The sequence below is a fragment of the Schistocerca gregaria genome, chromosome 9, assembly GCF_023897955.1.
Source record: "Schistocerca gregaria isolate iqSchGreg1 chromosome 9, iqSchGreg1.2, whole genome shotgun sequence".
NCBI lineage: Eukaryota > Metazoa > Arthropoda > Insecta > Orthoptera > Acrididae > Schistocerca > Schistocerca gregaria.
Window position 1 is genome coordinate 107,605,544 of NC_064928.1, and position 27,196 is coordinate 107,632,739.

General features: G+C 43.7%; 1 protein-coding gene across 1 annotated transcript in view; it reads left to right on the plus strand.

The window, feature by feature from the left end:
• LOC126291859 (DNA-dependent metalloprotease SPRTN-like) overlaps positions 1–27,196 on the plus strand; it is a 130,062-nt gene that overhangs the window by 14,655 nt on the left and 88,211 nt on the right. Inside the window, exons 2-3 of the mRNA XM_049985580.1 lie at positions 14,310–14,521; positions 25,718–25,820. Of these exons, the coding sequence (XP_049841537.1) occupies positions 14,319–14,521; positions 25,718–25,820 (306 nt within the window). The 5' untranslated portion in view covers positions 14,310–14,318. The remainder of the gene's footprint in view (positions 1–14,309; positions 14,522–25,717; positions 25,821–27,196) is intronic.

Genomic DNA, 27,196 nt, shown 5'->3' on the forward strand with positions numbered 1-27,196 from the left:
AGCGTAAGACGGCCTAACGGTGTGCAGGACCGTAGCCCAGCTTCATGGAGACGGTTGCGAATGGTCCTCACCGATACCCCAGGAGCAACAGTGTCCCTAATTTGCTGGGAAGTGGCGGTGCGGTCCCCTATGGCACTGCGTAGGATCCTACGGTCTTGGCGTGCATCCGTGCGTCGCTGCGGTAAGGTCGACGGGCACGTGCACCTTCCGCCGACCACTGGCGACAACATCGATGTACTGTGGAGACCTCACGCCCCACGTGTTGAGCAATTCGGCGGTACGTCCACCCGGCCTCCCGCATACCCACTATACGCCCTCGCTCAAAGTCCGTCAACTGCACATACGGTTCACGTCCACGCTGTCGCGGCATGCTACCAGTGTTAAAGACTGCGATGGAGCTCCGTATGCCACGGCAAACTGGCTGACACTGACGGCGGCGGTGCACAAATGCTGCGTAGCTAGCGCCATTCGACGGCCAACACCGCGGTTCCTGGTGTGTCCGCTGTGCCGTGCGTGTGATCATTGCTTGTACAGCCCTCTCGCAGTGTCCGGAGCAAGTATGGTGGGTCTGACACGCCGGTGTCAATGTGTTCTTTTTCCATTTCCAGGAGTGTATATTGTGATCTGAGTCATCTGCTCCTGGGTACGCCTTACAATCCAGTATCTGATTTCGGAATCTTTGTCTGCCCATGATGTAATCTAATTGAAATCTTCCCGTATCTCCCTGCCTTTTCCAGGTATACCTCCTCCTCTTGCGATTCTTGAACAGGGTATTCGCTATTACTAGCTGAAACTTGTTACAGAACTCAATTAGTCTTTTTCCTCTTTCATTACTTGTCCCAAGCCCATGTTCTCCAGTAACCTTTTCTTCTACTCCTTCCCCTACAACTGCATTCCAGTCGCCCATGACTATTAGATTTTCGTCCCCCTTTACATACTGCATTACCATTTCAATATCTTCATACCCTTTCTCTATTTGTTCATCTTCAGCTTGCGACGTCGGCATGTATACCTGAACTATCGTTGTCGGTCTGCTGTCGATTCTGATTAGAACAACCCAGTCACTGAACTGTTCACAGTAACACACCCTCTACCCTACCTTCCTATTCATAACGAATCCTACACCTGTTACACGATTTTCTGCTGCTGTTGATATTACCCGATACTCATCTGACCAGAAATCCTTCGATTTCACTTCACTGACCCCTACTATATCTAGATTGAGCCTTTGCATTTCGCTTTTCAAATTTTCTAGTTTCCCTACCACGTTCAAGCTTCTGACATTCCACGCCCCGATTCGTAGAACATTATCCTTTCGTTGATTATTCAATCTTTTTCTCATGGTAACCTCCCCCTTGGCAGTCCCCTCCCGGAGATCCGAATGGGGGACTATTCCGGAATCGTTTGCCAATGGAGAGATCGTCATGACACTTCAACTACAGGCCACATGTCCTGTGGATACACGTTACGTGTCTTTAATGCAGTGGTTTCCATTGTCTTCTGCATCCTCATGTCGTTGATCATTGCTGATTCTTCCGCCTTTAGGGGCAATTTCCCACCCCTAGGACAAGAGTGTGCCCTGAACCTCTATCTGCTCCTCCACCCTCTTTAACAAGGCCGTTGGCAGAATGAGGCTGACTTCTTATGCCGGAAGTCTTCGGCCGCCAATGCTGATTATTTATCAAAATTTAGGCAGTGGCGGGGATCGAACCCGGGACCGAAGACGTTTTGATTATGAACCAAAGACGCTGCCCCTAGACCACGGGTACTGCCATGTATGGGTCATAAAATTCATTAACTGAACAAGCAGAAGGTGTGTATGGAGCAGGTGGCTGACTGTTAGCAGCCCCTTGATTCATCTGGGTGGTCAGTTGCTAAACAGTTGCACGTCTATTCACCCGTACACATCTCCGCAGAATTCGTACATCCCTGCCATCGACGGTGCGTGATGCACCACGGGCGCCTCAGCACAAGGTTTTGGGTAGCGCCATTTTGCCATACACTGTACAGAGTGTTAACTGTCAGACGGCAGAGTTTGAGTAGAGTGCGGGGAGAGGAGGAAGCAAGCATTGAGCGGCGAGTGGAGAGGAGCCGTTGTGATGGGTGGGGGAGGGGAGGGGGGAGGGACAAGACACGCCTACCAGTTGCCGTGCTGGCACTACAAATTGCGCGTCATGCTTAGACGAAAGGCTTGGAAGTAAAACTCGCTTTAAATGTTGTTCGTAAACGAAAATGAAATCGTCATGTGCATTGAAATATATATGTCTACTATGCGCTACCCATATAGTGACACCGACACTCTCTTCACGTAAGTCACCCTTCCTCTGCCAACATTTATGAAACGTTAAGTTATTATCGATCCACGATTCATAGAGATAAAATGTCTCTGCCAACTTCCTTGAAGTTCTTCCTGTCAACAATCAAACGAGATCGATGGTGCACAATGAACGTTCCAACAACACATTCCTCTAGTTCTCAACCTTACGCCATACGAATCCCATAGACAAAAGTACTTTCCTCAGCGAGACAATACTCCACTTCAAGCCTATTTTGTCGTGCAAAACTGGAAGCAGTGTTCGCAGGCTGGCACAATCTTCCGCATTGAATAAAATTCCGCTATCGTGTCGCGAATGACACGCTGGTTGAAATCATCGATCATTACTTCGATTTCTCCACTTCTTTTCCTAAGTTAAAAGAGAGAGATTTATAAGAAAATGCCTTTTGCACTGCACGTATTATTTTGAATTTGGAAATGTACTGTAATATGAATGTGTATCGTAATAATACAGTAACCAGTAATGTTTCATATAAAGCAATACAGTAGCAAGGAAAAATGAAATATAAGGTAATTCGGACGAAATAAGGGGCTCCTTCAAAGTCATCGCGAACAAAATATCTGAAATGGAAACTCACCTTTTCTTGCCAGGCGTTTGTGGTGATACGCCAAGATGATTCTCGGAAAACTGTTTGAATCTTCCAATGCTTTGTCCTGTGTATGTAGCAGCTCTCACTGAAGATTTGTAGATGGCGTGAAGCAATTTTTTCTGCACCCTTTCCTTTTCGCTGCATTCAATCACACGCAATATAATTTTGCGAGCGTCGCTACGTAATACTGGTTTCCTTCTAACCGTAGGCTTACCGGTAGGGGTTGTTGGCGACTCCCGAGATGGGTCAGCAACTGCCTCTTCACTCGTTTTGATAATGTTTAGCACAACTGCACAATAAAAACAGGCAGAACAGTACAGCGCAAAACAATAACGAAGCAGACGACAATGGCTACCTTCTACAACACAGTCAGCTACGTAATGTCGAAACTGCGTGCCTACCGAAGCCTCCAGACGTTTACCAACTTCAACCGATTCAGGACTAGCGAGAGGTCTGCCATCTAAAAGTTTACACACTGTAGTCTTCAACCGTTGCGGCAAGCAAACAATTAACAAACCTAGCAGTTGCCGAAATGCTTCCTGCTTGGCCCGAAAGCCAATAATCATGTCGTTTTGAGTATCATATAAATCTGTGTCTGCGTTACGGCAAGTACTCCACAGTTTTCCGCATCCCCCGACACTGTTTACAGGGTGTTACAAATAGGTACGGCCAAACTTTCAGGAAACATTTCCCACACACAAAGAAAATATTATGTGGGCATATGTCCAGAAACGATTACTTTCCATGTTAGAGCTTATTTTATTACTTCTCTTCAAATCACATTAATCATGGAATGGAAACACACAGCAACAGAGCGTACCAGCGTGACTTCACACTTCGTTACAGGAAATGTTGAAAATGTCCTCCGTTAGCGAGGATACATGCATCCACCCTATGTCGCGTGGAATCCCTGATGCAGCCCTGGAGAATGGCGTATTGTATCACAGCCGTCCACAATACGAGCACGAAGAGTCTCTACATTTGGTACCGGGGTTGCGTAGACAAGAGCTTTCAAATGCCCCCATAAATGAAAGTAAAGAGGGTTGAGGTCAGGAGAGCGTGGAGGCCACTCCATCGGTCACCGAATCTGTTGTTGAGAGGCTTACGAACACTTAGACTGAAATGTGCAGGAGCTCCATCGTGCATGAACCACATGTTGTGTCGTACTTGTAAAGGCACATGTTCTAGCAGCACAGGTAGAGTATCCCGTATGAAATCATGATAACGTGCTCCATTCAGCGTAGGTGGAAGAACATGGGGCCCAATCGAGACATCACCAACAATGCCTGCCCAAACGTTTACAAAAATCTGTGTTGATGACGTGATTGCACAATTGCGTGCGGATTCTCGTCAGCCCACACATGTTGATTGTGAACATTTACAGTATGAATCGAGGATGTACAGTACATACTGACGAAAGTAAAATGAGCTCTAACATGGAAAGTAAGCGTTTCGGGACACATGTCCACATAACATCTTTTCTTTATTTGCGTCGGGAGGAATGTTTCCTGAAAGTTTGGCCGTACCTTTTTGTAACACCCTGTATATGCCATCCGCTGCTGGTGCTGTCACCTGCCGTCTGTGACTGGTTACTCGATGTTGGCGTCCATTAGTCATATTAATGTGTAGAACACGTGAGAGACCAGCTCGCGTTTCAAACGTGCCCCAGTACCTGTGATTACGATATCAAGGACCAGTTGAAACAGCTGTGGACCAACTCTCCTCAGGCTTCATGACACCTGTCCCAATCGAAACAGCACACGCACCCAGCCAGAGCAGGCTTAACGCCCTACTGATAACTTGGCTATTCCCGCAATGTTCTTCGTAAATTTGACACGATTTTGCAATAACATCACGTACCGTCACAATCCCTAAAGGTTCATTATGTTTCCTCCTGTTTTTCTTGGTGTTTCACTTTCTTTGTCATGCTGTTCATATACACCATATGATCAAAAGTATCCTGAAACCTGGCTGAAAATAACTTTAAAGCTCGTGGCGATCTCCATCGGTAATGCTGGAATTCAGAATGGTGTTGGCCCACCCTTAGCCTTGATGACCGCTTCCACTCTCGCAGACATAAGTCCAGTCAGGTGCTGGAAGATTTCTTCGCAATGACAGCCCATTCTTCACGAAGTGCTGCACTGAGAAGAGATATCAAGGTCGGTCGGTGAGGCCTGGCACGAAATCGGCATTCCAAAACATCCCAGAAGAGTTCTCTAGAATTCAGGTCAGCACTCTGTGCAGTCCAGTCCATTACAGGGATGTTACTGTCGTGTGACCACTCCGTCACAGGCCGTGCATTATGAACAGGTGCTCGAACATGTTGAAAAATGCAGTCGCCATCCATGAATTTCTCTTAAACAGTGGGAAGCAAGAACATGATTAAAACATCAATGTAGGCCTGTGCTATGACAGTGGCACGCGAAACAGCAAGGGGAGCAAGCCACCACCATGAAAACACGACCACACCATAACACCACAATCTCCTAATTTTACTGTTGGCATTACAAACATTGGCAGATGACGTTTACCGGGCATTCGCCATACCCACTCCCTGCCATCGGATCGCTACATTGTGTACCGTGATTCGTCGCTCCACACAACGGTTTTCCATTGTTCCATCGTCCAATGTTTACGCTCCTTACACCAACCATAGCGTCGTTAGGCATTTACCGGTGTGATGTGTGGCTTATGAGCAGACGCTTGATCGTGAAATCAAAGTTCCCTCACCTCCTGCCTAATTGTCATAGTATTTGTAGTGGATGCTGATAAAGTTTGGAATTCCTGTGTGATGGTTTGGATAGATGTCTGCCTATTACACATTACGACCCTCTCCAACTGTCGGCGGTCTCTGCCAGTGAAGACAAGATCGGCCTGTACGCTTTTGTGCTGTATGTGTCCCTTCATGTTTCCACGCCACTATCACATCGGAAACAGAGGACCTTGCGATGTTCAGGAGTGTGTAAATCTCGCGTAAAGACACCCAATCACCTGAACACGTTCGAAGTCTGAGAGTTCTGCGGAGCCCCCTATTCTGCTCTCTGGGTCACTGAAAGACCTGAGTCGAAACAAGGCCCCTGGAGTAGACAACATTCCATTAGAACTACTGACGGCCTTGGGAGAGCCAGTCCTGACAAAACTATACCATCTGGCGAAGAAGATGTATGAGACAGGCGAAATAACCTCAGACTTCAAGAAGAATATAATAACTCCAATCCCAAAGTAAGCAGGTGTTGACAGATGTGAAAATTACGAACTACAAATTTAATAAGTCACAGCTGCAAAATACTAACGCGAATCCTTTACAGACGAATGGAAAAACTGGTAGAAGCCGACCTTGGCGAAGATAAATTTGGATTCCGCAGAAATATTGGAACACGTGAGGCAATACTAACCCTACGACTTATCTTAGAAAATAGATTAAGGAAAGGCAAACCTACATTTCTAGCATTTGTAGTCTTAGAGAAAGCTTTTGACAATGTTGACTGGAATACTCTCTTTCAAATTTTAAAGGTGGCAGGGGTAAAATACAGGGAGCGAAAGGCTATTTACAATTTGTACAGAAACCAGATGGCACTTACAACAGTCTAGGGGCATGACAGGGAAGCAGTGGTGGGGAATGGAGTGAGACAGGGTTGTAGCCCCTCCCCGATGTTATTCAATCTGTATATTGAGAAAGCAGTAAATAAAAGAAAAGAAAAATTCGGAGTAGGTATTAAAATCCATGGAGAAGAAATAAAAACTTTGAGGTTCGCCGATGACATTGTAATTCTGTCAGACAGCAAAGGATTTGGAAGAGCAGTTGAACGGAATGGACAGTGTCTTGAAAGGAGGATATAAGATAAAAATAAAAAAAGCAAAACTAGGATAATGGAATGTAGTCGAATTAAATCGGGTGATGCTGAGGGAATTAGATTAGGAAATGAGACACTTAAAGTAGTAAAAGAGTTTTGCTATTTGGGGAGCAAAATAACTGATGGTGGTTGAAGTAGAGAGGATATAAAATGTAGACTGGTAGTGGCAACAAAAGCGTTTCTGAAGAAGAGAAATTTCTTAAAATTGAGTATTGATTTAAGTGTCAGAAAGTCGTTTCTGAAAGTATTTTGTATAGTGTAGCCATGTATGGAAGTCAAACATGGACAATAAATAGTTTAGACAAGAAGAGAGTAGAAGCTTTCGAAATGTGGTGCTACAGAAGAATGCTGAAGGGTAGATGGGTAGATCACATAACTAATGAGGTATTGAATAGAGTTGGGGAGAAACGGAGTTTGTGGCAAAACTTGACAAGAAGGGAGCGGTAGGTAGGACATGTTCTGAGGCGTCAAGGGATCACCAATTTAGCATTGTAGGGCAGTGTGGAGGGTAAAAGTCGTAGAGTGAGAGCAAGAGATGAATACACTAAGCAGATTCAGAAGGATGTAGGTTGCAGTAAGTACTGGGAGATGAAAAAGCTTGCATAGGATAGAGTAGCATGGAGAGCTGCATCAAACCAGTCTCAGGACTGAAAACAACAACAAAAACAATAAGACAGAGAACAGGTTGATCGTCGGCGAGTCTCTTTAGTGTTGCAGTGGTGAAAGTGGATTTTCCGAACACCATATGGGTACATTCAGTTGACTTTACCACTAAAGTGGAAGTCACTTCATCGGTAAAAATTACACGCTGTCGAAGTATGTTATCCGCCATCTTTGCTACCACATAACCACAAAATTTGAGGCGCTTCTTTTTGTCATTGGGAATGGGAGCTCGCGTGAGCTATAATCGGCACGGCTTTTACAATAAAGTTCGTGTCAGAACTTTACATACAGTTGTTAGAGGTACTCAAAGTTCTCGACGGGTCTATTGGTAGACTTACTGGGTCTTCGCACAAAAAGTTCTTGAATCCATCAGGCATCATCCTCTGACTAAATCGGTCGGCTTGAGCTTTTTCCTTTGCACAGACTCCCGGTCTGTTTAAATGGTTTAAACCATTGGCTAATGCTTGAGTTGGTGGATGAATACAGAATTTGGTACGAAATGCCCGCAGCACTGCAATTTTCGACTCACTTTCCGCAAGATCAAGAACGTAGAAAACCTTGTGCTCCAGTCACCATCTCACTCAATACTGACAGTTATTATGTAGCGTATGGCTAATACGTCATAAAATTAAATTACATATACTAAGGTACAAGTTGTTACACAAGAAACTTAAGTTTGTCTTTACAACTGAATATCCAGTCCTTCAATCCAGTGCACTGCATCCAGATTTGCTTGCAGGAAGTCCTCTTCAGCAACTTGATAGGCTCCAATCCTGCATTCACTGACAATGTGGTGAACAGTCTGGTACAGAGCCCTGCAGTCACAGGCTGGATTAGGCAGCTTGTTCCACTTAAAGAGAGCATCCCTTCATTGGCCATGGCAGGTACGGATTTTGTTGAGAGTAGTCCAGGTCTTGTGTGGTAGATCGAATCCTCCGGGGCACATCTGTCACTGCTTTCCACCGACCTTTTCATTCTTCAAGAGATTTGAAATCCTTGGCAATCCTGTCAGCAGCATTGTACAGAGTTGGATGGCGTAATTTCAGTCTATTGCGATTTAAAAGTGGCATGTCACTATGCACGGGTAGGTTATAATTCCTGGAGATCTTGTGGAATTCTCTCATAAGGGCAGTACATCTGCGTAGATCAGGAGGAATTATAGCGGTTAATAGTGGAAGCCAATAAATTGGAGTAGATCTGATTCCTCCAGATATTATGTGCATTGTCGTATTCAGCTGGGTGCAATGCTTGGATGATGACTGTTCATCCAAACAGGTGAACAATACCCAGCACTTGAGTACACCAAGCCCAGAGCTGAAGATCGTAGGTTGGTTTGTTGAAGATCCCCAGGTAGTTCCTCATAGATCATGGAAGATGTTTTTTAGACTCATCATCTTTTGAGCTAAGTTAAGGTGTTGTTCGAAGCACATTGTACTGCCCAGGATGACACGAAGATATTTTGGGTTCCAATTATGATGAATTCTGCCTCTGAAACTTACTTCCAGTTTTACGTTCGCCAACCGATTATTTAAATGGATGCAACACACTTCTGGTTCACTCACACTGAGTTGGAGTCTCCAGATTCTGAAGTAATTATATAATGCAGACAGATCATTGGTTAGAATCTCTTCTGTTGTATTCATTTCCTGGTGTCTTACTGCTACAGCCAAGTCATCGGTATAGCAGTATTTTCTGGATCAAGTGTCAGGTAGATCAGATAGATATAGGTTGAACAGTAATGGTGATAGAACTGATCCTTGGGGCAATCCGTTGTTCAGCTTACTTACGTTTCTTCCAGAGATTACCTGGAATTTCCGATCGTTTAGCATGCTGTTAATCAGTCGAGCCATTGTTCTGCAGGGTATGATGGGGAGAAATTTGTAGATAAAGCCTTCCCTCCACAGAGTGTCGATAACGGAAATTAGATGAACAAAGGCCATATGTTTTCTGCTTCATTTTGTATCCTAACACTCTGAAGGATGTGAGAGACAATACTTGGTCACAGCAGCTACGCCCTGGTCTGAAGCCTGCCTGATCAACTGGAACGTTCTCTAGGATAGCGCTACTTATTCTGTTATATAGTAGCCTTTCAAAAAGATTGTAGCAGCAGCTAAGGACAATGGGGAGATAGCTTTGTACCATGTTGCTGGGTTTGGTTCAAATGGCTCTGCCAACTATGAGACTCAACTTCTGAGGTCATCAGTCCCCTAGACCTAAGAACTACTTAAACCTAACTACTTAAACTACTGCTTAAACCTGACTAAACTAAAGACATCACACACATCCATGCCCGAGGCAGGATTAGAACCTGCGAACGTAGAGGTAACGCGGTTCCAGACTGAAGCTCCTAGAACCGTTCGGCCACAACGGTCGGCTGTTGCAGGGTTTGCCAGGTTCCAGAACAGATATTATCTTCGCCTTTTTAAACTCCAGTGGAAGCTGACCAGTCTGCAGGATGTCAGTGAACAGTTCTGCCAGCCATATCTTAGCTTTTCCTCCCATATGGATCAGGATTTCTGGATGGATAACATCGAATCGAGGGGACTTCAGAGGTTTGAGATCCTTCAGTCCTGAGTTCATGTCTGAAACTGTGGAGGGATGGGTATTCTTAGATAAGGGAGATGCAATCTTTTTCAGGTTACGAAGGTGTCGTCTGATATGTCTTGTATGTTTCTTGTGAGGAGGCACTCTTGAGGTAGTAATGATGTGGGAAGCAATTTGGTCTTGTTAGTTCGGAATTTTTTCTGTATGATGGGCCACTTCCACTTTTCTCAGAAGATTCCATGCTTTCCTGCTCGAGTGGGTAAAGTCCATATTTTCGACTGTTTCTGCCCATTTCTGCCTCCAAGAAATGTCAAAGTTGGACAATAGTTCCGTAGCTATCTCCGGGTCACAACTTTGCTGGAAGTGTTGGTACAGTATTTCACTTTCATCATTCCATCCTGGAACATATTCTTTTCGGTATCCTCTTGGCAGACACTATTTAGCTGTTGCTGTTACTGCACAATTAAAGCGTTGATAGTTCTTATGTGATAGAGGTATCTAGCGAATGGTCTTATCCAGTCCCGTTGAAAACTTCGCCCAGTCAGATTTCTGGAAATTCCATCGAGCATGTGGGGTTGATCGTATGACAGGAACTGTGCAGCCAATTTATATTATTACAGGTCTGTGTTGGCTGTGAGGAAAGGCATCCATCACTTTCCTTGTGGCGTTAATGAGAGAGCCACTTTCATTGCAGCTAACAAAGCATAAGTCAGGATTTGAATCCTTGCCCCAAGCAGCTGACCTGAAAGCGCCTTGATCTTCAGCATCAAACACTAGATGAAGATTATTTTCTTCAACCCATTCTGCAAGCATGCTCCCATTTTCATCATTTTGAGAGTACTTCCAAAGTTCGTGGTGAATATTGAAGTTGTAAGTAGGCTGTTTAGGTTTTTATGTTGGTAACACCACGTAGCGCTCTATATGAAAATATCTGACTGTGCTGTGTGCAGTCTGTGGCTAGTTTGCATGGTTGGGATCTGCTATTGTAGTGTTGGGCAGCTGGCCGTTCACAGCGCGTAGAATTGCGCATGTGAGCCGCCAGCAGTGGTGGATGTGGTGAGAGAGATGGCGGAGTTTTGAGAGCGGATGATCTGGACGTGTGTCCATCAGAGACAGTAAATTTGTGAGACTGGAGCTCATGAACTGATATATATTATGACTTTTGAACACTATTAAGGTAAATACATTGTTTTTTCTCTATCAAAATCTTTCATTTGCTAACTATGCCTATCAGTAGTTAGTGCCTTTTATTCAGCTGGCAGTACTGGCGAACGCTGTATTGCAGTAGTTTGAGTAACGAAGGTTTTTGTGAGGTACGTGATTCATGAAAGGTGTAGGTTATTGTTAGTCAGGTCCGTTCTTCTGTAGGGATTATTGAAAGTCAGATTGCGTTGCGCTAAAAATATTGTGTGTCAGTTTAGTGATGATCAGAATAAGTAAAGAGAGCAATGTCTGAGTACGTTCTGTTCAGCTGTTTGACTGTGCTGATAAACCTCTTACATTATTTGATTTTCACTCATAAATTTTTCTAATGGGACGTTTTAGTCTCGTATGTAAATTGCAGATTGTTCTGCTATGTGTAGGCGAAGATCGGGGCATGTTGTTTTGGGTGGTTTGGAAATATTTGTGATAGTAATACCGTGCAATTGTATGACAACTGTATGTATATCTGCCTCCACACTTACAGAAATCAGTGAAGCTTCGTCTATGTTGTTACGGACATACGTAGCAATTCCATAAACCTCATGGTAAGTTATATCAAGTGCAGAATATCCAGGAATTAGACCTCGGCCGCGAAGGATTAGCCAAGCGGTCTAAGGCGCCGCAGTCATGGACTGTGCGGCTGGTCCCGGCGGAGGTTAGTCCTCCCTCGGGCATGGGTGCCTGTGTTTGTCCTTAGGATAATTTAAGTACTGTGTAAGCTTAGGGACTGATGACGTTAGCAGTTAAGTCCCATAAGATTTCACACACGTTTGAACATTTTTTTCAATTCGACCCCGGCTTCGGAATATTTCTCCGCTGGAAACTAGTTTCCCTAATGGCGACGACATCGGTGTTGTTGTCCAGCAAAAATGTTGACAGGTAGTCACACTTTGCCCTGCTAATGCTTTCGATATTCAATTGGAGTCTGATAGTTGGTCCAATGTTTCTTGTTAATTGGTTCTTAAAAGAACTGTTTCTACTATTTAGTTGATATTGCCAGGAAATCCTATGGATAGTCTGGCTGCCTGTTGCTCCATTAGCACCACCCAGCAGGCACGTGTAGGGTATTCTAAGGTTAAACCTATGGACGTGAGCAACGCTATCTCCCACAACTGACAGTGAAACGGAATGACGGCTCTACTGCAGCGCGAACTCTACCGGCCGCTTCTGAAGCCATCACCGGTCGCCCGCTGCTGCCCGCCAAAAACTTTGAAACTTCCTCTTTTTCATTGGTATAAAGCTTGTTCATTTGGATTTGTACTTGAATACATACGAATATTTGAAAATGGGTCGGTCAGTGTGTGTGTGTGTTTCGTGTGTGTGTGTGTGTGTGTGTGTGTGTGTGTGTGTGTGTGTGTGTGTGTGTGTGTTTGTGTGTGTGTGTTTGTGTGTGTGTGTTTGTGTGTGTGTGTTTGTGTGTGTGTGTTTGTGTGTGTGTGTTTGTGTGTGTGTGTTTGTGTGTGTGTGTGTTTGTGTGTGTGTGTGTGTTTGTGTGTTTGTGTGTGTGTGTGTGTTTGTGTGTGTGTGTGTGTTTGTGTGTGTGTGTGTGTTTGTGTGTGTGTGTGTGTTTGTGTGTGTGTGTGTGTTTGTGTGTGTGTGTGTTTGTGTGTGTGTGTGTTTGTGTGTGTGTGTGTGTTTTTGTGTGTGTGTGTTTTTGTGTGTGTGTGTGTGTGTTTGTGTGTGTGTGTGTGTTTTTGTGTGTGTGTGTGTGTTTTTGTGTGTGTGTGTGTTTTTGTGTGTGTGTGTGTTTTTGTGTGTGTGTGTTTTTGTGTGTGTGTGTTTTTGTGTGTGTGTGTTTTTGTGTGTGTGTGTTTTTGTGTGTGTGTGTTTTTGTGTGTGTGTGTTTTTGTGTGTGTGTGTTTTTGTGTGTGTGTGTGTGTGTTTTTGTGTGTGTGTGTGTGTGTTTTTGTGTGTGTGTGTGTTTTTGTGTGTGTGTGTGTGTGTGTTTTTGTGTGTGTGTGTGTGTTTTTGTGTGTGTGTGTTTTTGTGTGTGTGTGTGTGTGTGTTTTTGTGTGTGTGTGTGTGTGTTTTTGTGTGTGTGTGTGTGTGTTTTTGTGTGTGTGTGTGTGTGTGTTTTTGTGTGTGTGTGTGTGTGTTTTTGTGTGTGTGTGTGTGTGTTTTTGTGTGTGTGTGTGTGTGTTTTTGTGTGTGTGTGTGTGTGTTTTTGTGTGTGTGTGTGTGTGTTTTTGTGTGTGTGTGTGTTTTTGTGTGTGTGATAATATTCGCTTCAATATTAATGTAGAAAATGTTCAGTGTACTGAATTTATTGCACGACCTGCTTTAGACACATGGGATGGCAGGTGTTATGATTGAAATAATAAGTAAAAAATTAATCACCTTAAAATAGATTGTATAGTGGTTTTACCTCTGTTTCCATTGTGGTTGTACATAGCTATTTCCTGTGGCCCAAAGGACATGGAGAGATTTTAAATCGATGAAACATCGACTGTGCAAGTCATGAGGGGTGGAGGAAAACAGGAAGGAGGACGAAATTTTGTGAACAGTCTTGCTGAAGTTTGACTATCAAAGTTTAACTAAGTGGTCCGAAGGCTGTTGTTGGGTTAGCATTTTACTAAAAGCGGAGAAAAATCATCCAATCGAAACGTTCAGGTGAAATTTCATTTCTTTCGCAACGTTGTTTACTGTACGACATTGTCGCATAATTCTATTAATGAAAGTAAGCTAATAATGTTTATACAATACTACACAGGTTAAAATACAGTTAACTATCACCAGTGTTCAAAAGTCTTTAAATTGTACCTGCACTTCAAGATTTAGGCAATTGGACCTGTTCCGTCATCACGTCCCACTACCACCTCGTTCTGAATCTTTTTTTATTTGTTGTTTGTCCACAATGCTTTATTTTAATGTTTTCATTAGTATTATGAATATTCAGTTAATTCCTAACATCCACATTTCTTATAATTATGGTCTTCCTCTGCAACAAGCAACTTTTCTGAGAAGTCTCTTTTCTGCTACACATCCCTCAGCGTCCATAACTCGCTTCCATATACTGTTGCAATACAGGCGCAACAATGGTTTTATAAAAGTAGCTGTTACCTTAATTAAAATATTATTACCGTTGGCGTAGTAATGGAACTGTTGCTTTTTGTATTTCAGCTTGTGGTCATGAGCCTGTCCGAAGAATCGCACGAACACGAAAGCAGTGCGGACGAATACGAACCCAGGAACTCAACACCACTCGTCGAATCACCTGAAGAGGGCGATGAGCTAATGCCTGACGTTAAGGCAATGTTCTCGCAATTCAACTCGAGATTTTTTGACGGTCGGCTGAATGGTGTTGAAGCAGGGTGGAGTTCGCGGCTGACTTCGTAAGTTTCCATTTCATTACCTGACCTGGTGTGAACGAATGAGGGATATAACAGAAGGGAATCTTACCATTTATTGTTCGCTAGATATTTTCTCGAGCGTCGAATGATCATTTTGTCAAAATATATTCTATACACTGCCTTACACTAACCTCTTCCAAATTTATTCAAATTAAAAATACGTAGGTAAGAATTCGGATAGAAAACCTTTCCTTTCGGTGTATGTTATTTACTGACGAGTCCTCACAGCATCTTTACTCACAACGGAACCTCCCCATCGCACCCCCCTCACATTTAGTTATAAGTTGGCACAGTGGTAGGCCTTGAAAAACTGCACACAGATCAATAGAGAAAACAGGAAGAAGTTGTGTGGAACTATGAAGAAATGAGCAAAATATACAAACTGAGTAGTCCATGTTCAAGATACGCAACCTTTAGGATACTGTAAGCTCTGGAGCACCGTGGTTGGCGTGGGCAGCTGCGGAACGAGAGGTCCTTGGTTTCAAAGTCTTCCTTCGAATGAAAAGTTTAATTTTTTTTTATTTTCAGACAGTTATTATCTGTCCATCCGTCCGTCCGATGCGAGGTAACTGCGCCGTTGTATGGGGACGCTACACCTAAATAAACATAGAAACACACGTCAGTCGAGTACAGCGCACGGAAGAGAGAGTATTCCTGCTGACGAGGCTCCCTGGCTTTGTCGTACACATTATATCAGACGTGTTTTCCTGTGGAGGAATCGGTTGACCTATGACCTTGAGATCAAATGTTTTCGGTTCCCATTGGAGAAGCAGGTCCTTTCGTCTACTAATCGCACGATTTTGCGTTGCGGTCGCAAAACACACACTAAACTTATTACAGTGAACAGAGACGTCAATGAAGGAGCGGACAGATCATAACTTCGCGAAAATAAACTTTTCACTCGAGGAAAGACTTGAACTAAGGACCTCTCGTTCTGCAGCTGCTCAAGCTAAACACAGGACCACGGCGCTCCTGAACTCACACTGACCTTGATGTTGCCTATCTTGCGCATGGAATACTCAGTTTGTATGCTTAATTTTTTTGGTTGTTCCACACATCTTCTTCCCGTTTTCTCGATTGATCTGTGTTCAGTTTTTGAAGGCCTATCCACTGTGAGAAAATGTCAGATCAGTACTCTGCTGCAGAGTCAAAGATCTCTTCTGCATTTAATTCATTATTTTCAAATACTTTGTGACTTCTTGCATAGAAACTGGTGATAGTGGTAATGTGTTCTGGTTTTTCCAGTTCTGAGAAAATTTCAGCCACTGCATGTCTTGCAATTCATCTAAGTTCTCTTATTCCTGACGCAAGCAGCTGGTGTCGTAGTTGCCTGTAGAAACGTTTTATCTGGGTTCCTCCAACCCAGGGTCGGCAGCGGCATGCCAGACTGCATGCGGGCCGAGCCTCGCTCTGTCTCGGCTTTGTTCGGTCCTTCTCGGAAGTACTCGGTGATGCACGACATTTCATTTAGCAAAGCGGCGCGACGGTTTTCGGTCTTCACTGCTTTCTGCAGTTACGCAGAAAACCATGGTGTCAGGTCTGTTTACCTTTTGTTATTTGTTCATGGTATGAAGTAAGTTCACAGCTTATGTGGATGCTTGCGCAAATAAGTCGGCTATCGTCACAGTTCTTTAAAAATGAGTTGGACTGATACAACAGGAGGATAAGAATTCTTAACAGCTCATAAGTTCCACTACTGGCCATTAAAATTGCTACACCAAGAAGAAATGCAGATGATAAACGAGTATTCATTGGACCAATATATTACACTAGAACTGACATGTGATTATATTTTCACGCAGTTTGGGTGCATAGATCCTGAGAAATCAGTACCGAGAACAACCACCTCTGGCCGTAATAACGGCCTTGATACGCCTGGGCACTGAGTCAGAGTTCGGATGGCGTGTACCGGTACAGCTGCCCATGCAGCTTCAACACAATACCACAGTTCATCAAGAGTAGTGACTGGCGTATCGTGGCGAGCCAGTTGCTCGGCCACCTTTGACCAGAGGTTTTCAATTGGAGAGAGATCTGGAGAATGCACTGGCCAGTGTAGCAGTCGAACATTTTCTGTACCTAGAAAGGCCCGTACAGGACCTGCAACATGCGGTCGTGCGTTATCCTGCTGAAATGCAGCGTTTAGCAGGGATCGAATGAAGAGTAGAGCCACGGTTCGTAACACATCTGAAATGTAACGTCGACTGTCCAAGGTGCCGTCAAAGCGAACAACAGATGACCGAGACGTATAACCAATGGCACCCCATACCATCACGCCGGTTGATACGCCAGTATGGCGATGACGAATACACGCTTCCAATGTGTGTTCACCGCGATGTCGCCAATTGCGGATCCGACCATAATGAAGCTGTAAACGGAACCTGGATTCATCTGAAAAAATGACGATTTGCCATTCGCGCACCCAGGTTCGTCGTAGAGTGCACCATCGCAGGCGCTTCTGTCTGTGATACAGCGACAAGGGTAACCTCAGCCATGGTCTCCGACCTGATAGTCAATGCTGTTGCAAACGTCGTCGAACTGTTCGTGCAGATGGTTGTTGTCTTGCAAACGTCCCCGTCTGTTGACTGAGGGATCGAGACGTGGCTGCACGATCCGTTGCAGCCATGCGGGTAAGATGCCTGTCATCTCGACTGCTAGTGACACGAGGCCGCTGGGATCCAGCACGGCGTTCCGTATTACCCTCCAGAACCCACCGATTCCATATTCTGCTAATAGTCATTCGATCTCGACCAACGCGGGCAGCAAAGTCGCCATACGATAAACCTCAATCGCGATAGGCTACAATCCGTCCTTTATCAAAGTCGGAAACTTAATGGTACGCATTTCTCCGCCTTACACAAGGCATCGCAACAAGGTTTCACCAGGCAACGCCGGTCAAGTGCTGTTTGTGTATGAGAAAACGGTTGGAAACTTTCCTCATGTCAGCACGTTGTAGGTGTCGCCACCGGCGCCAACCTTGTGTGAATGCTCTGAAAAGCTAATCATTTGCATATCACAGTATCATCTTCTTGTCTGTTAAATTTCGTATCTGTAGCACGTGATCTTCGTGGTGTAGCAATCTTAATGGACAGTAGTGTACTTATTTGACTAGTACTGCATATTTCCTATGCAATGACAGTATAACACATTCAATTCCAAGATTTAGTTGATAATGAAAGACACAAGAATTACAACGATTGAGCGAGGTATTTATTGTTCAGTACTTCGAAAAGGTCATTCAGCTAAATTCGCAGGCACGGATCACCTGACGAAATTGGTTGTACGACTAGTACGTTTTCTGAAGCCACATGCATCAACCCATCGTCAGTTACCGCAGTGCTCGATGGAGTTGGGACATAAGTAATTCTCACGAATGAAAAAAATTTATTTCAAAGTTTTTCATGGAATTAACTTTCCTTATCATAGTAAGTAGCGGATAAAAGAAGAAACTGACAAAAATAGTCAATTGTTTTAAGATGGTTATTTCACTTTGGAATCACTAGGATATAGTTTGAATCACTAGGATGTAGTGTGATACATTTGAATGCAAATTCGCGTTTTTCCTAGACACACTCTTACATCTTGAAACTTCCATTGACTCATAGTAGTAAAACAATTTACAGTCCCAAATAAGAAACAGAAGTGTACCTAAAACTTAGTAAACTTTGTATCAAAGCTGCCTCAGAGGTTTCATTTCGAAACAGTTCATAAAAGCAGTAGAACTAACTACTTATAAAAGTAGTAATACGAACTCTAGCTTACGTTACAATAACTTCAACGGTCAATGAACTGCTCAATACGGCCACTATAAAAAGAAACAGCATCTCGCAATCACGTAGCACAATCTCCGCGCTGATTGTTATTTCGAATGCTATGTTGCGACACAAACGTCTCAAAAATGATATTGACAGGAAGTGCAAAATGGCTAAGCAGGGATGGCTAGAGGACAGATGTAAGGATGTAGAGGCGTATCTCACTAGGGGGTAAGACAGATACTGCCTACAGGAAAATTAGAGACCTTTGGAGAAAAGAGAACCACTTGTACGAATATCAAGAGCTCACATGGAAACCCAGTTCTAAGTAAAGAAGAGAAAGCAGAAAGGTGAAAGGAGTTTATAGAGGTTCTATACAAGGGCGATGTACTTGACGACAATTTTTTTGTCGTCAGTCTACTGACTGGTTTGATGCGGCCCGCCACGAATTCCTCCCCTGTGCTAACCTCTTCATCTCAGAGTAGCACTTGCAACCTAAGTCCTCAATCATTTGCTTGACGTATTCCAATCTCTGTCTTCCTCTACAGTTTTTGCCCTCTACAGCGCCCTCTAGTACCATGGAAGTCATTCCCTCATGTCTTAGCAGATGTCCTGCATAGAACTTCCTCATTCCTTACCTTATCAGTCCACCTAATTTTCAACATTTGTCTATAGCACCACATCTCAAATGCTTCGATTCTCTTCTGTTCCGGTTTTCCCACAGTCCATGTTTCACTACCATAAAATGCTGTACTCCAGACGTACATCCTCAGAAATTTCTTCCTTAAATTAAGGCCGGTATTTGATATTAGTAGACTTACCTTAACCAGAAATGCCTTTTTTGCCATAGCGAGTCTGCTTTTGATGTCCTCCTTGCTCCGTCTGTCATTGGTTATTTTACTGCCTAGGTAGCAGAATTCCTTAACTTCATTGACTTCGTGACCATCAATCCTGATGTTAAGTTTCTCGCTGTTCTCATTTCTACTACTTCTCATTACCTTCGTCTTTCTCCGATTTACTCTCAAACCATACTGTGTACTCATTAGACTGTTCATTCCGTTCAGCAGATCATTTAATTCTTCTTCACTTTCACTCAGAATAGCAATGTCATCAGCGAATAATAGCATTGATATCCTTTCACCTTGTATTTTAATTCCACTCCTGAACCTTTCTTTTATTTCCATCATTGCTTCCTCGATGTACAGATTGAAGAGTAGGGGCCAAAGGCTACAGCCTTGTCTTACTCCCTTCTTAATACGAGCACTTCTTTCTTGATCGTCCACTCTTATTATTCCCTCTTGGTTGTTGCACATATTGTATATGACCCGACTCTCCCTATAGCTTACCCCTACTTTTTTTCAGAATCTCGAACAGAATAATGGAAGCAAGGCTAAAGAAAATCAAGACACGTTCATAGGATTTGTCGAGCTGGAAAAAGCGTTCGACAATATAAAAGAGGACAATATTATGGAAATGGAAGAGGATGTAGATGAAGATGGAATGGGAGGTACGATACTACGTGAAGAGTCTGGCAGAGCACTGAAAGACCTGACTCGAAACAAGGCCCCGGCAGTAGATAACATTCCATTAGAACTACTGACAGCTGTGGGAGAGACAGTCCTGACAAAACTCAACCATCTGGTGAAAAAGATGTATGAGACAGGCGAAATACCCTCATATTCCTAGAAGAATATAAAAATTCCAATCCCAAAGAAAGAAAGTGTTGAGAGATGTGAAAATTACCGAAGTGTCAGTTTAATAAGTCACAGCTGCAAAATATTAATGCGATTTCTTTACAGACGAATGGAAAAACTGATAGAAGCCGACCTCGGGGAAGATCAGTTTGGATTCCGTAGTAATGTTGGAACACGTGAGGTAATACTGACCCTACGACTTAGAAGCTAGATTAAGGAAAGGCGTTTCTAGCGTTTGTAGACTTAAAGAAAGCTTTTGATAATGTTGACTGGAATACTCTTTGAAATTATGAAGGTGGCCGAGGTAAAATACAGGGAGCGAGATGCTATTTACAATTTGTACAGAAACCAGATGGCAATCATAAGAGTCGAGGGACATGAAAGGGAAGCAGCGGTTGGGAAAGGAGTGAGACAGTGTTGTGGCCTCTCCCTGATGTTATTCAATCTTTATATTGAGCAATCAGTAAAGGAAACAAAGGAGTAGGTATTAAAATCCATGGAGAAGAAATAAAAGCTTTGAGGTTCGCCGATGACATTGTAGTCTTATCAGAGACACCAAAGGATGTGGAAGAGCAGTTGAACGGAATGGACAGTGTCTTGAAAGGAGGATATAAGGTGAACAACAACAAAAGCAAAACGAGGATAATGGAATTTAAATTCAGTAAGGTGATGCTGAGGGAATTAGATTAGGAAATGAGACACTTAATGTAGTAAAGGAGTTTTGCTATTGGGGGGAGCAAAATAACTGATGATGGTCGAAGTAGAGAGGATGTAAAATGTAGACTGGCAATGTCAAGGAAAGCGTTTCTAAGAAGAGAAATTTGTTAACATCGAATGTAAATTTAAGTGTCAGGAAGTCGTTTCTGAAAGTATTTGTATGGAGTGTAGCCATGTATGGAAGTGAAACATGGACGATAAATAGTTTGGACAAGAAGAGAATAGAAGCTTTCGAAATGTGGTGCTACAGAAGAATGCTCAAGAATAGATGGGTAGATCATATAACTAATGAGGTGCTGAATAGAATTGGGGAGAAAAGGAGCTTGTGACACAACTTGACTAGAAGAAGGGATCGGTTGGTAGGACATGTTTCGAGGCATCAAGGGATCACCTATTTAGTATTGGAGGACAGCGTGGAGGGTAAAAATCGTAGAGGGAGACCAAGAGATGAATACACTAAGCAGATTCAGAAGGATGTAGGTTGCAGTAGGTACTGGGAGATGAAGAAGCTTGCACAGGATAGAGTAGCATGGAGAGCTGCATCAAACTACTCTCAGGACTGAAGGCCACACAACCACCACCAGCAACAACAACAACAACAACAACAACAGCGACTGCGATAATGCACTACATTCCTAGAATTACCTCATTGTACCACTAGATGTCTCTGTCTTCCCACAGCACCGGTAGTTTTTAGCTTCACCTTGGTACTTTAGAAAAAAAAATATGAATCGAAACATTTGAGATGTGGTGCTACAGACGAATGTTCAAAATTAGGGGGAATGGTAAGGTAAGGAACGAGGAGGTTCTGCGCAGAATCTGAGAGGAAAGTAATACGTGGAGAACAATGACAAGGAGGGACGGGATGATGGGACATCTGTTACGGCATCAGAGGATGACTTCCGTTGCACTGGAGGAAGATAGAGATTGGAATGTGTAGTGTTGGCAGAAGAGCCAACACCGTGTTACGAGACGAGGCCGAAATGCACGCGTTTTAGCTCACGCAGGCTGGCGTGAGGAGGGAAGAACTATACTGACGTGAGGTCTGGAACATAACAAGGAATGAGAATTCAGAAAGCGGACGTAATTAGTTTGATACTTAACTTTAATCCATTAATGATGAACGTCGCTCTTGGCGATACACGATTCACAATATTATCTGTTCAGTATAGTAACTGAATATCACGCCTTGCTAGGTCGTAGCAATTGACGTAGCTGAAGGCTGTGCTAAATTGTTGTCTCTGCAAATCAGAGCGTATTTAGACAGTGAACCATCGCTAGAAAGTCGGCTGTACAACTGGGGCGAGTGCTAGGCAGTCTCTCCAGATTAGACCTGCCGTGTGGCGACGCTCGGTCTGCAATCACTGATATTAGCGACACGCAGGTCCGACGTATACTAACGGACCGCGGCCGATTTAAAGGCGTGTCTGACGGTGACATCACAGAATACATAGGTTGAGAGTGTTACTTTGAGATGGAGGTTGGCACAGTTGAGGAATTTGTGCTGTGCCGCATCAAATCAGACGGAAGACTGGGCACGCAGAGTTTTATCAAGGGGCGTTCCTTTGGTTAAGGCAAATGAGGCGCACAAAGGAAAATTTGAACATTTGGAATGGATTAAGACATTTTTAGGTGAGAAACAATTTTTCTGATTTTATGGGAATTCAAGTAAAAGAACACCGTTTTGTGGAGGTGACAAATATGACGAAAAACACTGTGCATTTCCACAAGCTCATTCGCGGTAAACGAAATGCGAGTTCTGAAGATGCATCGTGGCCTTGGAAGAATTAAAAGGATAACTTCCTAAACGTTTTGAGGACACTGCCGCCCGCATCTCGTGGTCGTGCGGTAGCGTTCTCGCTTCCCGCGCCCGGGTTCCCGAGTTCGATTCCCGGCGGGGTAAGGGATTTTCTCTGCCTCGTGATAGCTGTGTGTTTTGTGTTGTCCTTAGGTTAGTTAGATTTAAGTAGTTCTAAGTCCTAGGGGACTGATATCCATATATGTTAAGTCCCATAGTGCTCAGAGCCATTTGAGCCATTTGAAGCATTTGAAGCATTTGAACCAGGACACTGCCAGTCTTACATCTGCTTTAAAGACCGTTTGTCATAGCAGTTGAAAGCGCCCCTGTGTAGATGCAGGTGGAACAGTGATCTCTATTGTAGTCTCCGTTTAAAAGACAAATTCTGAAAAACTTAGTGCAAAAACCTGTGAAATTATCTGTGACTCTCCACGTGTCGACAGTCCGCACATATAAAAATTGTCCTCAGCGCGCGAAAAATGACAAATGCCGAAAATTTATTTTGTGGCCACGTTGTTGAGAAACATGGAATATGAAATACTCGTATGGAGTGCCACTGCCTTGATATCTAAAAGTGGCATTTTGGCAGTTTCACCCTTTTCGTCCCTTCTCTACCTCAGAGTGCTTGGCTCTTAAATGTGTTCCTTGCTTCACGCTCTTCTCTCCTACCCTTCGACCAATAGGATAAAGATCCACCACTAATGTCTGTCATGGTTTTTCATCCATTTGCTTCCACACTTCATAGCACTCGTAGAATCCACTTCAGTAATACATAATTGGAAACCCTTCTGTTCTTAATGAAATTACTCATGCTAGTCCTTTGTCGCAGACAATATGTGAGGCAGTTGAAACAATCAACGTAGACCAATAATACATTGTTTTAAAACTCAGTTTCGGAATCCATACATCCATCCTAATTATAAAAATGGATCTATGTTCCATATCTCTTCCTAAAATACTTGATCTATTTAAGCCAAACTTGGCACTCGTGTTATTGTTTGGTTTGCAATACTGTGGAGGTAAGAATAGCAAACATCCTACTGAGGTTGGATGATATAGTGTAGCATGTGAAGGACGAGATAGGCCTGTGGGGGTGGGGGTGGCGGCGGAGTAGGAGGGTAGATAGAGGGGGGAGGGAGGTAAGATGGACATAGAGAATGGAGGAAGCGTAGAGGAGGAGGAAGAAGAAGAAGAAGAAGAACATATGGACAGATACTGGGTGTTACAAAAAGGTACGGCAAAACTTTCCTGAAACATTCCTCACACACAAATAAAGAAAAGATGTTAAGTGGACATGTGCCCGGAAACGCTTAATTTCCATGTTACAGCTCATTTTAGTTTCGTCAGTATGTACTGTACTTCCTCGATTCACCGCCAGTTGGCCCCACTGAAGGCAAGTAATGTTGACTTCGGTGCTTGTGTTTACATGCGACTCATTGCTCCACAGTACTAGCATCAAGCACATCAGTACGTAGCATCAACAGGTTAGTGTTCATCACGAACGTGGTTTTGCAGTCAGTGCAATGTTTACAACTGCGGAGTTGGCAGATGCCCATTTGATGTACGGATTAGCACGGGGCAATAGCCGTGGCGCGGTACGTTTGTATCGAGTCAGATTTCCAGAACGAAGCTGTCCCGACAGGAAGACGTACGAAGCAATTGATCGGCGTCTTAGAGAGTACGGAACATTCCAGCCTATGACTCGCGACTTGGGAAGACCTTGAACTAAGAGGACACCTGCAATGGACGAGGCAATTCTTCGTGCAGTTGACGATAACCCTAATGTCAGCGTCAGAGAAGTTGCTGCTGTACAAGGTAACGTTGACTGTCACTGTATGGAGAGTGCTACGGGAGAACCAGTTGTTTTCGTACCATGTACAGCGTGTGCAGGCACTATCAGCAGCTGATTGGACTCCACGGGTACACTTCTGCGGATGGTTCATCCAACAATGTGTCTATCCTCATTTCAGTGCAAATGTTCTTTTTACGGATGAGGCTTCATTCCAACGTGATAAAATTGCAAATTTTCACAATCAACATGTGTGGGCTGAACAGAATCCGCACGCAATTGTGCAATCACGTAATCAACACAGATTTTCTGTGAACGTTTGGGCAGGCATTGTAGGTGATGTCTCGATTGGGCCCCAAGTTCTTCCACCTACGCTCAATTGAGCACGTTATCATGATTTCATACGGGATACTCTACGTCTGCTGCTAGAACATGTGTTTTTACAAGTACGACACATGTGGTTCATGCACGATGGAGCTCCTGCACATTTCAGTCGAAGTGTTCGTACGCTTATCAACAACAGATCCGTCGACCGGTGGATTGGTAGAGGCGAACCAATTCCGTGGCCTCCACGCTCTCCTGACCTCAACCCTCTTAACTTTTATTTATGGGGGCATTTGAAAGCTCTTGTCTACGCAACCCCGGTACCATATTTGGAGACTCTTCGTGCTCGTATTGTGGACGGCTGTGATACAATACTCCATTCTCCAGGGCTGCATCAGTGCATCAGGGATTCCATGCGACGGAGTCTGGATGCATGTATCCTCGCTAACGGAGGACTATTTGAACATTTCCTGTAACAAAGTGAAGTCACGCTGGTACGTTCTGTTGCTGTGTGTTTCCATTCCATGATTAATGTGATTTGAAGAGAAGTAATAAAATGAGCTCTAACATGGAAAGTAAGCTTTTCCGGACACATGTCCAGATTTTCTTTCTTTGTGTGAAAGGAATGTTCCCTGAAAGTTTGGCCGTATCTTTTTGGGCCGGATGGAGTGGCCGAGCGGTTCTAGGCGCTACAGTCTGGAACCGCGCGACCACTACGGTCGCAGGTTCGAATCCTGCCTCGGGCATGGAAGTGTGTGATGTCCTTAGGTTAGTTAGGTTTAAGTAGTTCTAATTTCTAAGAGACCGATGACCACAACAGTTGAATCCCATAGTGCTCAGAGCGATTTGTCACCATACCTTTTTGTAACACCCTGTATACAAGGAAGAGGTGTATTAGTAAATGGTCAGAACAAATACATGCCTGATCGGTGCCAGGTACACAGATAGTAAAAATATGTTCTTGTCCTGGTAGGTCCTAAAAGAAACAACTCATCATAGAACTTAATGTAATGAATCTTAAGTACTTAAATGTAGCTTAATGAAAGCTATTGATGTTACAGTTCGAAAAATGAACACCTTCCATTCATTCTTAACTATCTTCTTCAGGAGTGGTGGTACATGCACTTTTGAAGGAGGTTTGTGCAGCATTAAATTAAACGAACATTTGCTGGTATGGCGACCAAGAAAGGATCTTGTTGAAACATTACTCGTAAGTACCTACTTCTTGAATCCTAACTCTGACCGTAGTATTAATTCAGTGTCTACAGGCTGGTCCATTGATCGTGACCAGGCCACATATCTCACGAAAGACTCGTCAAACGAAAAAATTACAAAGAACAAAACTTGTCTAGCTTTAAGGGGGAAACCAGATAGCGCTATGATTGGCCCGCTAGATGGCGCTGCCATAAGTCAAACGGATATCAAGAACGTTTTTTTAAATGCGAACCCCCTTTTTTTATTACATATTCGTGTAGTAGGTAAGGAAATATGAATGTTTTAGTTGGACCACTTTTTCGCTTTGTGATAGATGGCGCTGTAATAGTCACAAACATATGGGTCACAATTTTAGACGAACAGTTTGTAACAGGTTGGCTTTTTAAATTAAAATTCAGAACGTAGGTACGTTTGAACATTTTATTTCGGTTGTTCCAAAGTGACACATGTAACTTATCATTTCTGCGAACGCATGCTGTTACTGTGTGTTTACCTCTAAATACAACATTAATGCAATAAATGCTCAGTAAGATGTCCGTCAACATCAATGCATTTGACAAAACGTGTAACGACATTCCTCTCAACAGCGAGTAGTTCCCCTTCCGCAATGTTCGCACATGCATTGACAGTGCTCTGACGCTTGTTGTCAGGCGTTGTCGGTGTATCACGATAGCAAATATCCTTCTACTTTCCCCACAGAAAGAAATCAGAGGACGTACAATCCGGTGAACGTGCGGGCCATGGTATGGTGCTTCGACGACCAGTCCACCTGTCATGAAATGTGCTATTCAATACCGCTTCAACCGCATGCAAACTATGTGCCGGACATCCATCATGTTGGCAGTACATCGCCATTCTGTCTTGCAGTGAAACATCTTGTTGTAACATCGGTAGTACTTAAGAAATCAGCATACATTGCACCATTTAGATTGCCGTCGATAAAATGGGAACCAATTATCCTTCCTCCCATAATGCCACACCATACATTAACCCGCCAAGGTCGCTGATGTTCCACTTGTTGCAGCCATCGTGGATTTTCCGTTGCCCAATAGTGCATATTATGCCGGTTTACGTTACCGCTGTTGGTGAATGACGCTTCGTCGCTAAATAGAACGCATGCAAAGAATGTGTCATCGTCCCGTAATTTCTCTTCTGCCCAGTGGCAGAACTGTACACGACGTTCAAAGTCGTCGCCATGCAATTCGCGTTGCATATAAATATGGTACGGGTGCAGTTGATGATGTTAGCATTCTCAACACCGACGTTTTGTAGATTCCCGATTCTCGCCCAATTTGTCTGCTAGTGATGTGCGGATTAGCCGCTACAGCAGCTGAAACATCTACTTAGGCATCACCATTTCTTTCTCATGTG